The sequence below is a fragment of the Hemiscyllium ocellatum genome, chromosome 20 (assembly GCF_020745735.1).
Source record: "Hemiscyllium ocellatum isolate sHemOce1 chromosome 20, sHemOce1.pat.X.cur, whole genome shotgun sequence".
Lineage (NCBI taxonomy): Eukaryota > Metazoa > Chordata > Chondrichthyes > Orectolobiformes > Hemiscylliidae > Hemiscyllium > Hemiscyllium ocellatum.
This window is the reverse complement of record NC_083420.1, coordinates 38,817,150-38,834,283: the sequence shown is the minus strand read 5'-3', so window position 1 is coordinate 38,834,283 and position 17,134 is coordinate 38,817,150. Positions and strand designations below refer to the sequence as shown.

Below are 17,134 nucleotides of genomic sequence, written 5' to 3'. Positions count from 1 at the left end.
TCATTTGAGGATATCGATATACCAGTGATCCATATTGTACATTCAAGAAGGTTTACCTTCTTTGGATTTTCAGCAATACTCTTGATTCTTCACTGTGAAAAAAATTAAAGTTCCATGTCCCTCTTTTTGTTGAGATTAATAGTGTCAAAAGACTTTAATTTTGCTTTTTGCATTTGGCTTGTTTAATCTTGGGATATCTAATGTTTAATAGCAAGTCTCTAATAATATCCATTTGATAAGTGACTTTACAATCCTCCAGAATTGATGCTGGCCAACACACTGGTCTCAAATTAGTTTTCTATTGATCTTGATAATACATAAATGCTCAGAACTCTGTCTCTAGCTAGCAAAACATGGAACATTTGGGCTGTTAGTTCAGGGTTTTTTGAGATACTTTATGTGCTGTTTTGGGCCACACTAGTTGGGGTTATAAATCAGTCTTTCCTCATCAATGAGAAACAGACAGCAAATGAGCAAAAATACTGGAAATATTGAAATAAATACTCTGATCAATCCATATCAGTGGAAAGAATAGACAAATTAATAGTTCAAGTTGGAATAGTTCACGCTTAATGCTGGTCTTTCGAAACCATTTTGTATAGCATACTGTTTTCAGTTCAGGATTCAGTGAGTTTGTTAATTTGGCCAATCTTGAAATTCATTTTGTTGTTGTACCAAGAATGTGAATTTACAGAAATTGTGTACTGTTGAATGGGAAACCACATTAGCGATGTACAGTAAATGGAGTCAAGATGTGACCTTACCCTTATAAGGATTCTCCTTCTGCTTCAGTTTGCCACTTTGTGAACAGTTGAAATTCATAGTTAACATCAACAGGTTATTTAGCCCACCCTCTCACTCCAGCTAAATTGCATGTATCCATACAATTTCTTCCCTACAAGAAGGTCGTCCTAATCCAGTGCACACTCAAAACTGAAAGAATTGTGGAAGTTGTGAATCAGAAACAAAAATAGAAATTGCTGGAAAAGCTGAGCAGAAATGGCAGCCTTTGTGAAGAGAAGTCTAAGCTAACGTTTTGGGTCTGGTGATCCTTCCTCAGAACTGATGGTAGCTAGGAAGATGTCAGTTTATATGCAGAAGATAGGGTTGGGGGAGGGTCACATGCACACTCTTGACCTTTCTTTCCAATAGCATCGCAAAATGCTAGCTGAGGGTTGCACCACCCCTCAGTTCCACTTCATCCTCCGGCTCATTTACCATGTTCACAAGAAGGCCAGTGTGTCAACTACAGTCATGCACTTAATTACATCTGATCTTGATTCCTTGGATCAATGTCTATCAATAGCTTACATGTTCCACCTCTGCCACTAACTGTCATTGAATCATGAAACTCACAATGCAAGAGGGCCATGTTGACTGCTGGTTCGAGCTCTTCAGCTAGTGCAATCTCCTCTGAATTCCATTTCATTGTCACTTTTTGGACCTGTTTATTGCTTCCTCTTTTGAATGCTTAAATGAGTGCTTTTAAAACTTTGTAGCTTTTACACCTCTCATCCATTTGTGTAAAGGACATCTGAAGAGTAAACAAAAGCAAAATGCTGTATATAGAATCTATGTACTTGAGGCTCCTTTATGTTGCGATCACCAATTTCACAGTTTATGTTCAGTGCATGCTGTCCACTTGGAACTCATGCTGTTGTTACTGGTCTAAAATGACCAACATTCCCTGTAAGCTGCACAGCTGTTTGGAGGTTCCACACGCCCTGATTGGCAGGCTGATGTTGGCTTTCAGCTTCATAAGTGCATGGATTTCTGAGGTCTGCATAGTTGGGGGGAGGATAGGGGATATTTACAAAAAATGTAAAAGATGAGTACAGTTGTAACTGAATGCATATTTCAATTTTTTACTTGCTCAGTTAACCAACATCAAGCAAAGAGTCATGCTTTAAAATCAACTGTCTTCTCCGGGTCTTTTTTGGAAACCTTTTTGAGATTATAGAATTAAATTATTTGCTTTTACTGCATTTTTGACTTTGTTATTACATAGCAAATGGAATTGAATTTTTAACTAACTCTTCAGTTGTAGACTTAAAAAGCTTTTAGAATGTTTTGCAGGTACATGTTCTAATCAGCTGAAAATACCAAGTGGGAATCCAATCAGATGATGGGCAGGTCAGATAAATGTTTAGTTTCTTCTCATGATGTAGGCATTTTTCAGTTTTTACTTTTTTTTCTCTTCCCACTGCTTCCCACTCCTCTTCCCTTTCCCCTCTCCCTACCTCTCTTCACTTCCCCTCAGTCCTCAGCCCTCTTTTGATCTGTCTACCTTCCCGCTTCTGACCAGATTAGTTTTAGAACCTTTTGGCCTAAATCAAACTTGCCTGCCCCCTGTAAGCAATTTTAAATGTGTTCCTGACTAATAAAGAAAACCTGGCTTACTTTTGTTTGAATGGAGCAAAGGAGCCCATTGGTTAAAAGAAAACAAGCCTGAGTGAATTGAAATAACACTTGCCCCTCAGGAGTTTCTAGGTTTATTGTTTTATATGTTTATCACAATCTCCTAAATTTTGAATGCAGTTTTGCAGTATTTTTCTAACAGGCTCTTTTGGCCTATTGTTGTAGAATGTTTCCCAGACTATTTGGATTGCAAATATTAGTTTAATCTGGGTAGCATCACAAAGCACAGCTTTCATGTGCTGGAAGACTATCCAATCCTTCATCTCTGACATGGAGGTTGGCGCTTCTTTTCTTTCAACACTCTATGTTGACTATGACATCCATGCTGGGAGTCTGCTGCTTTGTCTTTGGTGTTTTTGTTCTGCTACACTTCCATGGCAGTTGCAACTCTCTCCTCTCCCTCACTTCGGAGATTTGTTCCAAATTACATGCTTCCATATGTCGAGATGTTTCCAGTAATTCATGCAAATTAGTAGCACGTGACTGCAGATGTGTTTTTGGGTTTCGAACTAGGTGATGCTTTGACATATATGCAACTTTTGGCTTCATGGGGGCCATGGGGTAGTTGGTGGCAGAGAGAAAATAACTATCCACAGCACCATCGATTGCAGTGTGGTTTCCCCAAATGAATGTGGTTTGACTTCTGATGTCTACGCACCAAGCACACCATAGAGTGATTTCCTAGAAGGTCATGTTGTAACAATTTAATCTGATTAGGAGTAAATTATACTTGGCTGGCAGCTGGAAACGTTACATTGTTGGGATGATTTCACTAGTTTGGCTCTTACAATGAGTCAATGATTTTTTTTAAAGAAACCAATAGATTCTGATAGGGGTGTTTCTTATTGGACCACTCATAACCTTCAATTATCTAGATGTAGGTTTGCTATCAGATGTCTTATCACCATCCTAGGCAACATCTTCAGTAAGCCTCCAATGAAGCATTGGTGGTATAGCCTGCTTTCTATTTATATGTTTGCGTTTCCTAGGATTGGTGATGTATTTTGCTGTGGTGACATCATTTCCTATGGTGATGACATTTCCTGTTCTTTTCTCCGGGATGGTAAATGGGATCCAAGTCAGTGTTTATTGGTAAAGTTCCGATTGGAATGTCATGCTTCTAGAACCTCTTGGCATCTTGGTAGTCTACAAACCCTCCAACACACTAAAACAGCAGCTAATGAATTTGGAAGACCTTATATAGACAACAAGCAAAACCAATGTCATTTACAAAGTATCTTGCAAGAACTGTAACAAACTACATTGGACAAACAGGCAGAAAGCTAGCCACCAGGATACATGAACAGCAACTAACCACAAAACAGCATGACCCACTCCCACTTACATACAGATGAGGAATTACACCACTTCGACTGGGACAACACATCCATCCTAGGACAAGCCGAATAGAGACACGCATGAGAATTCCTAGAAGCATGACATTCCAACTGGAACTCTATCAACAAACACATTGACTTGGATCCCATTTACCACCCCCTGAGAAAAAGAACAGGAAATGATGTCACCAACCCTGGAAAAATCAAACATACAAATGGAAAGATCTTTGCCTGTTTCCATAAAGTGTCAGTTTTTTTTTTAAAGAAAGCTTAAGGAAACCGGCAAAGATCTTTTACACATTTTATTAGTTAGAGGTTGCTGTCTCTGCCTTCCCCTGCCATGTTGATTCATTCGGGTGGAATAAGTTCTGGGAAAGGCAGGGATAGAAACTGTCTTCTTTATCCCAACCAACAGTCCCAACTGTTGTCACTTATACATCTCCTATTGTATGAATCCATTGTTGTCTTCCCTGAGATCTCTTTAACCTTTATCTCTCATTTTGCAATCTATTTTTGGTACAGAGATCTATCTAATTTTTTTTGTTAAATTACAGTTGGCTTCAAATCAAGATCTGGAGTAGATTAAAACACAACCAATATTGCATTGAGGAGGGGTTGGCATTCAAAACATGGTCTTTTCAACAGTGAAAATTTGTTACATACACCATTCATGAAGTGATGTATGTTAACTTCAAAAGATACATGATGTGATGTTAGTCACCTTCTGGTAAGAAGGTTATGAAGGAGTGTAGGTGGTGTTGCTTCTTGTGATTGAGTGCATTTAAATATTTAGCTGTAAATAGATTCTCGCACAAAAAAACCATAGACTTAAATGGCATACTTTTGAAAGACTACATAAAAGTACATGAAGCCCCTTTCTTCAAACTCCTTCCCTGAGCTTGGTTCATTTCTTGAACTATTTTTCATATATCAGTCTCCTATTTTTGACAGCGGTCCTAAATGTGCATACCATACTCCTACCTCAACTGCATAGTATTGGGAAAACATAATATGTCGCCAAATGCATGCCTGTAATTTATAGTTGTATTCGCTGGGTGACGTGTTTCACTTTGATGTTAAGACTGAAAGTGATGGGTTGAATTTAAGATTTATCCAACCTTGGGTGATTTGTGACTCCCAACTTGTAATTTGTCAGTTCACTCTGTCTAAATCTTGTTTGATTTTGTTTAACATTTTTATTTGGGAGAGGAAGAGCCACACTTCATGACCATGTTAAATGGTACCCAGAATCGAGGATTGTTACATTTGCAGATGGAGGTCAGTCCATTGCGCCTGTGCCATTATATTAACCAATGTCAATCTCTTGACCTTTTCCTCCTGTACTGCTCCCCATTTCTATCCAAATAATCATTTAATGCCTTCTTGAATGCCTCAATTGAATCTGCATCTGCCAGATTTCCATGCATTGCATTCCACATCTTAACAGCTCACTGTGTGAAAGTGTTTTTTGCCCCATGTCACCCTTGTTTCATGTGCTCTTGATTTAATTTTATGCCTTCTCATTCTTTTTCTCTTTTTATAAGCAGGAACAGCTTTTTCTTATCTACTCTATCCAGTCCACTCATGATTTTGTAAACCTCCATCAAATTTCCCCTCAGCCATCTCTCCAAGGAGAACAGTCTTGATTTCCCTGGTCTATCCTCATAATTGAAGTTTCTTATTCCTGGAACCATTCGTGTAAATTGCTTCTACATTCTTCAATGTGTTCATGTCTTCCATGTAATGTGGTCTTGTACAAGTTAAATATCACTTCATTGCATTGTACATGATGCTCCTATTAATAAAGCCAAGAACACTACATGTTTTAGATGCTCTCTTAACCTGATATTATCTTCATTGATCTGTGCATATATACACTCATGAGCACGGTCAAATCTGCTAGAACACGTGTTTCTTCAATGTGAATTGGCTTTAATGTGATTGAAGAATTTACACTTTGAGTTTTAGAACACAAACTTTCCTTATCTGTATTAGTTATAATGCAATTCCGGCCCATTAATTTAAGTGACACAGCTATTATGCAGTTTTCTTAATGCAAGATTGTACAAGAACAGAACTGTTGCGTTATAGAGCCAACTGTATGGCATGCAAGTCTGGTCTGTATCCCATAGGAACGATGTTCTGAAACTTGAAAGGATTCAGAAAAGATTTGCAAGGATGTTGCCAGGCCTGGAGGGTTTGAGCTATAGGGAGAGGCTGAATAGGCTGGGGCTATTTTTCCCGGGGTGTCAGAGACTGAGGCTTTTATGATTTTACAAACTTGTAGGGGGACATGGATAGGATAAACAGACAAGATCTTTTCCCTGGGATGGGAGAGTCCAAAACTAGAGGACATAGGTTTAAGGTGAGTGGGAAGGGGAGAGGTATAAAAGGGATCCAAGGGATAATGTTTTCATGAAGGGTGGTGCATGTATGGAATGAGCTGCCATAGAAAGTTATGGAGGCTGGCACAATTACAACATTTAAAAGACATCTGGATGGGTATATGAATAAGAATGGTTTAGAGGGATATGGGTTAAACATGGCAAATGGGACCAGATTTGTATAGGATATCTGATCGGCATGGATGAGTTGGACTGAAGGGTCTGTCTTTGTGCTGTACCTTCTATGACATCTTGAAAAATGTCCATATTGCATAAAGGTGGATAAATCCTCAGGACCTAATCAGGTGTACCCAAGAACTCTGAGAAGCTCGGAAAGTAATTGCTGGGCTCCTTGCTGAGATATTTGTATCATCGATAGTCACAGATGAGGTGCCAGAAGACTGGAGATTCGCTAATGTGGTGCCACTATTTAAGAAGGATGGTAAAGAAAAGCCAGGGAACAATAGACTGGTGAGCTGACATTGGTTGCGGGCAAGTTGTTGGAGGTTATTCTGAGGGACAAGATTTATGTGTATGTGGATAGGCAAAGACTGATTAGGGATAGTCAACATGGCTTTGTGCATGTAAAACAATGTCTCATTAACGAGTTTTTTGAAGAAATAACAGACGGTCGGTGAGGGCAGAGTGGTGGATGTGATCTGTATGGACTTCAGTAAGGCGTTTGACAGGCAACTGGTTAGCAAGGTAACAGGGAGAGCTAGCTATTTGGATGCAGAACCGGTTGTGGTGTAGGGTTGCTTTTCAGTCTGGAGGCCTGTGACCAGTGCTGTGCCGCAAGGATTGGTGCAGAGTCCACTTCTTTTCATCATTTATATAAATGATTGGGATGGTGAGCATCAGAGGCATAGTAAGTTTGTGGATAACACCGAAATTGGAGGTGTGATGGACAGCGAAGAAGGTTACCTTTGAGTACACCAGGATCTTGATTAGATGGGCTAATGGGCTGAGTAGTGGCAGATGGAGTTTAATTTAGATAAATGTGAGGTGCTACGTTTTGGAAAGACAAATTAGGACTTGTACACTTAATGGTAAGGTCCTGGGGAGTGTTGCTGAACTAAGAGACCTTAGAGTACAGGTTCATAGTGGAGTCTCAGGTAGACAGGATAGTGAAGAAGGCGTTTTGTATGCTTTCCTTTATTGATCCGAGCATTGAGTATAGAAGTTGGGAAGTCATGTTGCAGCTGTACAGTACATTGGTTAGACCATTTTTGGAATATTATTTTAAGTTCTGGTCTCCCTGCTGTATGAAGGATGTCATGAAACTTGAAAGGGTTTAGAAAAGATTTACAATGATGTTGCTAGGGTTGGAGGGTTTGCACTTTAGGGACAGGCTGAATAGGCTGGGGTTGTTTTCGCAGGAGCGTCAGAGGCTGAGGGGTGACCTTGTAGAGGTTTATAAGATCATGAGGGGCATGGATAGAAAAAGTCTTTCCCTGGAGCGGGGGAGTCCAGAACTAGAGAGCATAGGTTTAAGGTGAGAGGGGAAAGATATAATAGATACCTGAGGAGCAACCTTTTCACTCAGATTGGTGAGTGTATGGGATGAGCTGCCAGAGGAAGTGGTGGAGGCTGTCATCCATAGCTTGCTGATGGTGAATCACTAAAATCACTTATGTAAAAATAAATTATTAAATTGAAGTAAGAGTGGAAAATGCTACAAATACTCAAGTCATGCGGCGCTGTATTGACGTTTCGGGTAGATAACTATTTTATCAGAATTGGATGACACCAAAATTGGCTGGCTGAATGCAAAGCCATTTGCCCCTCAATCTATGATTGAGATTCTTGTGTGATGTCTAATTTTATGCTGGCATTGAAGTTAACACGAATTAAATTAAACACTATCCATGTTTTTTTCATCATTGTTTGAATTGCAGCAATCTTGTGGATTGCTCCTCTTTTCAGCTGCAACTTCCCAAACTGCCAGTGAGGGGCACTGTATGATTTTGTTATGTTGCAGGAATCTGCTAGAAAATGGCTGCATAGATTAATCCAACTTGCATCCCAATAATAATTCCAAATATTAGCAGGTGGTATGGATTGATTACAGATTCCAAGTGCTAAAGGTCCGTACTTGTTAAAATGGCTCTTAAAATAATCTTTGTAGCTATCACTAGTATCAAATGTAGCCTGTGATAGAGAACAGAATAACTAAAAGTCAACAAAGCTTAAAATTCACAAAGTTGAGATTGTGTTTTCTTTCAACAGACAGGTTGGATATCTTGTTAAAACAACTGAACATGTAAGAATGTGAAGTAGTATCATTATTTATATAACCAATTGCCATAAATTGCTCCAGTGCTCTGATGCCTTCTGTTTTAAGATTGAAGACTATTCAATGTTTTTCTGTGATTAAAATGTATTATCGTTGTACGTACTGGATTGGGCAGCCCTCAGTTTTAACAAAAAAGGGGAGGGAATTGAATTGATATTCATGCATCAACATCACATGGGAGTTCCTCAGGGTAGATATTTTTGAACAACTAGTTCAGATATGTTGTAGCACTTCTGAAGCAGATGTGACTTGGACCCAGACTTCCTGGCTCAGAGACATGGGAATAGCACAGTGCCATACAAATCCATTGTTCGTCAGTAGCCCAACCATCTTCAGCTGCTTCATTAATAAAGGTGGGAGATGCAAAAAGACAGCCCATCACTGTCGCCTTGAGGGTAATTTAGAATGAATGATAAATGCGGACCTTGCTAGGATTATCCACTTCCCATAAAAACTAAAAGATAATTGAAAGAGTTTAAGAAAAAATAGGGTTATAATTTCTCATGTCTAAATTATCTGTATTAAATCACTGTCAAAGCAAATCCGCACATTCTCTCTCAACTTGGCTAGCTCTTTGAAAGAAATTATAAAGCTGTTGGAACCGTACAGCAGGGACATTGGACAGTGCTCCTTTTATTATATGTAGAATGGATGAATGAATAGTATGCAATAGCCTTATTAAGATTTGTCTCATTTTACCATCTGTAGCCAGTTAAATTTGAGTGGATATCAACGGTTTTCTCATGTAATGCTCATTTGAATAACTTATACCTGGTTGTTCTTTAAGCCTCTTAAAAGTGCACATTAGCAATAGTGAAAAACAAAGGAAATTTCTGCAGTTCTGACTTCAATGTCTTGAATGATTTCTGAGGCTGAACATTGCAAGGTAACACTACTTTCACAATGTAACAAGACATTTCCTAGTTTGCTTTGAGTTGCAGTTATTTGACAAGGTCCCAGCAGAGCTCCATCATTGGTTTAAATGATTTTCATTCACAGGATTTGCGTATTGGTAGTAAGACATTCCATCCCAAATTAACCCTTCCATCAGCTTTATGAAGCCTTTACTCACTTGAACAATTCCCTTTTTTGCTTTGTCCTCAGTATATTACTCATTTCTCCCTTTTAAATTCAAGATGTACAGATTCAATATCTTTTAAACAATTAGTTTAATCATTCATAGTCAGGTCTGAGGAGACCACTTCATGCTATTGCGCAGTGCTCTCTGTCAGTAAAATTGTTTACTGTTCAAAGATCATCCAGATGGGGGAAAAATAATACCTAGTTTCTCGAAATAGGTTTTTAAACCCCTCCCCTTCCCCTCCTTCCTTCCCCCTCCAATTGCCTCTCCAGTCTCTCAAATTAGTGCAAGAAACTCACGCACCTTTTTTTGCAAATATTTAAGGTTGTTTGATTGTTTGCTTCCCTCCCTTCTAGCTCATCAAAATCTTCGCTAAGTTATTCTCACCCACTATCTTTGCTCTGAATTTGAATGTTCTCTTCAAGGCTTGAATGTTTTGTTTGCTTCCTTATCCCTGAGTTCACGATATGATATGCACCTATTTTGCTCTTCCTACTAAACTATTGAGCACCTAACTTTCATTTTCGATTATCAAATTGGTTAATATTTGTGCTTCTCAAGTATGACCCCTCTGTCAAACTTGCCATCTCCTCACGTGCCTCCAACCACCTCCAAGGGAAAGAAATTCTCAGCCCTTCCTCAAACGACCAGCCTATCTTGAATCTCCTTTCCTTCAAATGCTAAATATCTAGTTGCCTCCCGCATGCATGAGTATCTCTCTTGAATTCCTCTTTTAATCCCTTCAGTCAGGTTTCCATAGAATCATTGCACTAAAATGGCTCTTAGAAAAGTCATTATGACTTTGTACAAAGATTAAATGACCTCATCTCTACTTCTCTGTAGCCTTTAACATGATGAACCATTCAAACACTTCTCCAATGCTGTCCAGTTGAGTGGAACTGCTCTTCGTGTTATGGTAATTATTGACTGCTTGTCTGACATTTAGAACATCTCCAGTGTGGAAACAGGTCATTTGGCCCAACAAGTCCACACCCCCAGACCCATCCCCTTAACGTATAACCCTACATTTCCCATGCTAATGCACCTACCTACACATCTCTGAACACTATGGGCAATTTAGCATGGCCAAATCACCTAACCTGCGCATTTTTGGACTATGGAAGGAAACCAGAGTACCCAGAGGAAACCCACACAGACACAGGGAGGCTGTTGGGAGGCAATAGTGCTAACTGCTGAGCCACCATGCCGCCCTAATAAAAGATGAGCAGAAATTTGCCCCAACTCAAATTCGGGAAGGTATTATCATAACCTCTTTGTTTCCTATCTGTGAGCTCCATTCTTTAGCCTGGCTAATGTTTGAGGCTGAATCAAATTGTGTACAATCTCTGGTGTATTTAGTCCTGGAATAAGCTTCAGTATAAATCTGCACAATCACAGAGACCAGTTGTTTTCAGCTGTACCTCTGCTTATCTAAGGTGTCAAATTGTCATCAATGCCTTTATCTCATGGCTTGGTTTAGTTTTAATATATTCCTGCCAATCTTCCGATTGTGGTTTTTTTGAATAGTCTCTGATTTCAACTGCTCCACCATTGCTGGTGGTCATGCCAGGAGCTACCCAGGTTCTCTCTTCTGGAATTCTATCCTCACTCCACAAATCACTTTCTGTATTCCTCTCCTTTTAATGTGCTCCTTTAAAGCTTATCTCTTGGGGCCACCATCTCATTAATCCATTTCCTTTATGTGGCATGGTGTCTGAGTTAATCTGTAATGTTCCTATAAAGAATTTGGATTGTTTTTCTTTTGAAGTGCTATTTAAATGCACCTAGTTATGGTAATGAGTTACCACCTTCTAAACAGTTGCAACGTGAATAACATAGTTCAATTATTTTCTTATTGGATAGGGAATTCCAGGTTTTTGACCTTTTTTAATGGAGTGTTGATATATTTCTCATTCAGGGTACTGTATGACTTGGAGGTGCGGTGGTGTTGTGGTGAACTTGCCACCACATTTTTCTTTGTAGGTGGCAGATGTCACAGGTTTGGAAGGTGCTGTTGAAGAAACATTAGCAAGTTCTGCAGGGCATATTGCAGATGGTGTACACTGCCAGTCTGTGCTAGTTTGGACGATATGATCGTGTTTAACATAGCGTGATGATCAAGCTAGGTACCTTTTTTCTGGGATGGTTTCAAGCTTGAATGTTGACCAGGTCTTGCTGTATTTAATCATGGATGACTCACAATTCCCCAGGCAATTAAGACAAACTGAACAATGCAATCTTTGGTGAATAATTTGGTCAGTGAATACTTCTGACCTAATGGAGATTGTTGGAGCAGCTGAAGATTGAGTCTAGAACTCTGTCTTGACGAAGTCCTGCAGTGGGATATCCTGGAACAAAGGATGGATCCCCAGCAGCTGCAAATGTTTCCTTTGTGTCATATGTGACTGAAATTGGCAAGTTTGCCATAACCCCCAACACTGTTTTCAGCTTTCTTAGCGGTTCTTGGTGACATTTTCTGTAAAAGGCAGCCTTGGTGTTGAGGGCAGTTACTCTTGCCTTACATTTGGAGTTGGGCTTTTTAGTCCACCTTTTTGGACTAAGGCTGAAATGAGGTTGAGCTGAGTGGTCCTTGTGAAACTCAAACTGAGCATCAACAGGCAAGTTATTCATGAGTAAGTGCTGCTTGATAGCACTGTGCTGCTTTCTATCACAATGTTCCGGATAGCCTCCAAAGTGATAATTAGCTCATTTAAAATTGTGGGCAGAAGATATCTATGCAAATTTCAACCCTACAGTTGCTGTTTAATGGAATAGCTTGTGTATTTAGCCCTGGGCCATGTTTTCAGGGCTGTAATAAGGATGCTGTCAGTCCCAAAGACTTTGCTTATCTGTATACAGCCACTTCTTGATGGCTTGAGGAGTGAATCAACTTGGCTGAAAATGGACTTCTGTTATGGTGGAGACCTTCGAGGCTAAGCTAGGTCAACTACACATATTTGTAATCTTTCAGCCAGAAGTAACTTTTTAATGTGCTCCATTAACATTTGGGAATGTGCATTCTCATGAAGCCTCTTCCATTTATAACTGGAAGCGGCAGGATGGCAGAACTTTGATATATCTCTGTTGGCTATAAGATCAAAAAAATAACATGCTTCTGCTACTTGGCATACGTAGCATGTACATTAGAGCTTCACCATGTTGCTACCTCCAATTTTGGGTATACATGGTTGCTGTTGACATGCTGTCCTACATTTCATATTGAAATAGTTTTGGCTCCGTTGCTCAATGTCCAATGCAGGAAAGCTATGCCAGACCATAAGATGTATAGCCCACAGTATCTTTGACTATCCAATTTTGAGCTGCTAGATCTATTCTAATTGTTCTAATTGATCCAATTTTGGCAATGTGATAATGTACCTCTACCAAGACAGAAGTTCATCTCCACAAGAACTGGTAGCCCCTCTTACTGATGCAATTGCAACTACCAATGTTAGTAACAGATAGACTGGTAACCAGGAATAGTTTATTGAAATCATTTCAGAAGGCAGTGTGCTGAAAATGTCTTTCTTGTTCACCAGTCCACAATTTCAGCCGCCTGTCGGTTGAAATGTTGAGCATTTTACTGAGTTAAAGCATTGGCTAGATAATAGCCATTATTGCACTTTAAATTTCTAATTTAAGGTAGAAATTTGTTGTCCTCATGAACCTTCCATAACTCAAATTGCCAAATCTTTCAAGTAAGGCCACATCAATGGAACATTGTAAGCAAATAGAATCTGCAACAGCTTGAGTTTTAAAGAGGTTAGATTAGATTAGATTACTTAGTGTGGAAACAGGCCCTTCGGCCCAACAAGTCCACACCGACCCGCCGAAGCGCAACCCACCCGTACCCCTACATTTACCCCTTACCTAACACTACGGGCAATTTAGCATGGCCAGTTCACCTGACCCGCACATCTTTGGACCCGGAGGAAACCCACGCAGACACGGGGAGAACGTGCAAACTCCACACAGTCAGTCACCTGAGGCGGGAATTGAACCCGGGTCTCAGGAGCTGTGAGGCAGCAGTGCTAACCACTGTGCCACTGTGCCGCCCACAAATGTCTTATGAAGAAACATTATGTTGAGGGCTTTAGGAATGGAATTCCAAAGCTTAAGGTCCAGCGAGCTGAAAGCGCAATGCAGTGGTTGTGCAATTGAAATCAGAATTGTTGAAGGGGTAACAATTGGAAGACCACAAGAAATAAGAGTTTTGGGGCTACAGAGGAGTTCAGAGTTTGGGAGGAGCAAAACCAAGGAAAGATTTGAACAGTAAGTTTAAAATTGAACATTGCTTAAATCCAAATATGTATGTTGTTGAACATTGGATTGGCATAGATGTGTTTTGTGTCCTGACTGAGGCCCACAGGAGCAAATTAGTTGAGGCCAGGGCAAACTCAGACACTTATGACAGTGGAAAATGCTTATTACTGACATCCTGATGATTGGGTGAAGCAAGGGATGAGTGAGTGTTATTCCAAAGAATAAATCAGTGAGCACTGGAGATCCATGTTGTTGTTACTGTTTACCATAGAAGATGAAATGATCTGGGCATGGGAACTGATGATCTGAACGCATTTGTTTTTCTAAAATTTTATTGAATTAAAACTCATAATAATGGAACAGGACCAATTCATCCATCAGACCCAAATTTTGTTCTAAAATGTTAAAGCTTTTGTCATCCCCAGAAGAATAAAAAAATGTACTTTGGCCAAATTTGTGACCTTGTATTGCAGCTACGAAGAACAAATGCGCTTGTTAGTAAATGCATTTCTTGCTAATATCCTTGTTAATCTTCAAAATAAAATTAGTCTTAATGGAACGTTTAATTTTTTTTTTAACCGAAGTGTATTTAGTTTAATATTTACAGCAAATTGACCCAATATGAAAGAAATGCTACTTGTTCTCACTTTAACTTTGTTTTTTCTTCTTGTTTCAGGTCTCAGAGGCCTAATAAATCTAGGGAACACCTGCTTCATGAACTGCATTGTCCAGGCACTTACTCACACTCCACTACTCCGGGATTTTTTCCTTTCTGACCGACACAAATGTGAAATGCAAAGTCCCAATTGCTGTCTGGTTTGTGAAATGTCTAGGCTATTTCAGGAGGTGAGTACTTACCAATAAATTAGCTGCATTGGGGATGGTGCACAATGGCCTCTAATTTGTTACCAGTGCTAATTTATAATTATGCATATCAAATAGGAGAAAAGGCAACATCAGTGACCATCTCATGCCAACAGTCTTAACATGTTCAGTTTTTAGGACACTAATTCTTTTATAGCTTCTATTTACAGTTAAACATGCTTCATTAAATGAACCTCTCCTTTTGGTATTAAAAGTTTTCTTCTGTTCTAGACTGTAGCTCTTATTTGTGAACTTCAGGATCTGAAACAACATTTCAACAAGACAACAGATGTCAAACAGTCATTGGTGTGCCTAAATAAATTACTGTCAATGCAATTCACTTCACTGTAGCATCAGCTAACATCATGCCATTCCTTTCACATTACTGTGACATTAAATCCAAAACTTTGAGTAAAACCTATTTCAATAGCCATTCTAATGTCTGTGTTTCAAGAGTTTTTTCTGTTACCGTGCAAATTTCTTAGACAAATAAAAATAGCTATGAACAGATTTTTCTTTTGACAAAGAATCTTACTTGAAATATTTAAGTGGCCCATTTTCCCTTTTTCAGATGCCAGCAGATCCCATTTTAAACATGTTTACTGCTTTGGATTCAGTTTCAGTGTTTAACCTTTCTCTCTTTAAAGCCTAATGCGCTTTCACATTTCAAAGCTCTAACACTCCCTCAGGCATTTTCCTTTTTCTTACTTAAGTATCTTACACAAAATGGTGATCACCTTCAAAAAGGTTTGTCAACAAAATAGTCACAACAGATATTCTCTGAACTGTGCTGAGTGCTTAATGTATCCAATCAGCACCAGGCAAGGAAGTGGCTCCATGGGTATTGATTTTGCCTGTAAATCACTGAAGTATAAGGACAGGTTTTACATTTGCTTCCTTTCTAAAACTCTTGAAGCCAATATGCAATCTACAAAATTAAGCATATACAAAAATGCCTGTTTTTCACCAAATTAATTATTGTATTACATGTTCTGGGAGACTTTCTTTTTCAGCCTGAATTTTTTTCTAGAGTCTGTTCATGTTTTATTGTGTTCAAAGGAGAATACTGATTCATGGTTCACCAGGTTCTTGTGAAAATGAAGCAGCTTATTTCCTCTGAATGTAGCCTTCCTTCTAGTTACCAAGGCGTCAGCACTCTAAAATGTCTGACCTATCTAATTAGGATAGCGGCTTTGTCAGAGAACACTTAATGTTCTTGCATAATTCAAGCATATTCAATTCAGGATGCTGATTCATTTACTTGCAACAATGTTTGATTTTAATTACTGTATGTATAATAGTTTTTCATTTTTTTCAATGTTTCTTTTCTTTTCATACAGTTTTACTCTGGTTACCGCTCACCACATATTCCATATAGGTTATTGCATCTGGTTTGGACACATGCACGGCATTTAGCAGGGTACGAGCAGCAGGATGCACATGAGTTTCTGATTGCTGCACTAGATGTTCTACATAGGCACTGCAAAGGTATGGACCAATTGTAGATCTCTAACAAAGCTGAGGCCTTTGTTGGTCATGAGTCTACATATTCCTCTAAAAACAAAATTACGCAGTTAGTCACAAATGTGGAAGATAGTCATTGGTGTTTTTGTTTCTCCTCTGTGGAGAGTGTCCCTGACACTCTAGGATAATTACTAAGTTTTACCAGGGGGTTAAATTTTTAAGTAGCCTAGCCTTTGACCAAATGTTTTTACTTATTGCTGTGTTGTAATTTGGTAAGTTTTGTTTAATGCTATGCAAAGAATTTAATCATTAGAGCAAGAGTTAAAGATATGTCTGTTTAGAATTGAGTGGAGGAAGCAGATGCACAAGAGGCCAGAATTGGAACAAAACAATATTTGAAGGATTTTAGGTTGGAGCTGATGCAGTGGTGAAACCTTGGAAATGTAAAGATTGCTTTCACTGGAATATTTAAGAAAACTAAAACAAATTGCAAATACAGCTTGCTTATTCCTTGATAGCAGCCATTACGTTTATCTGCAAGTCCTTTCAGTACAAGTCACTGAAAGAATGGTAAGATTGAGATTCTTCTTCAAGCTGTGGAGTGTCAGAATATTGGCAGAAGTTGATTTTAACTTAAAGAAATAAATATTTTGATGATAAAGCAGAATTATTTTGTCTTTAGAATGGACCTTCCCTAATTTGACACCATCTGTACTCCAAGCCCCCAAACACAGATCTTTTCCTTTGTGAATGGATGGGCTGTCAAGAAAATCCTGTAGGCAGTCTGGTTTCTGTTGTGTGGTGATGACCTTTGGCACTAGTGTTGGGTCAAACTGTTCTATTTTTAAAACAGGCATTTATCATTTCAAGTCAGTAATGTGTAGGTAACTGTTTGTGCAACATTGTAAAGCCAGGCCAGTGTTATGACATGCGGATGGTAGCATAGGTTGAGTCTAGGTTTGGGTGTACAATGGATCCACCTCCAAGATCTCTGAAGCAATGTGTAATTAATAGCATATAGAAGAAT

The 17,134-nt window shown here is 39.0% G+C and overlaps 1 protein-coding gene across 2 annotated transcripts in view; it reads left to right on the top strand.

Moving 5' to 3' along the window:
* usp22 (ubiquitin specific peptidase 22) overlaps nt 1-17,134 on the top strand; it is a 127,367-nt gene that overhangs the window by 87,366 nt on the left and 22,867 nt on the right. For both annotated transcript variants that reach the window (XM_060840770.1, XM_060840769.1), the window contains exons 5-6: nt 14,456-14,625; nt 15,984-16,131. In XM_060840770.1, the coding sequence (XP_060696753.1) occupies nt 14,456-14,625; nt 15,984-16,131 (318 nt within the window). The remainder of the gene's footprint in view (nt 1-14,455; nt 14,626-15,983; nt 16,132-17,134) is intronic.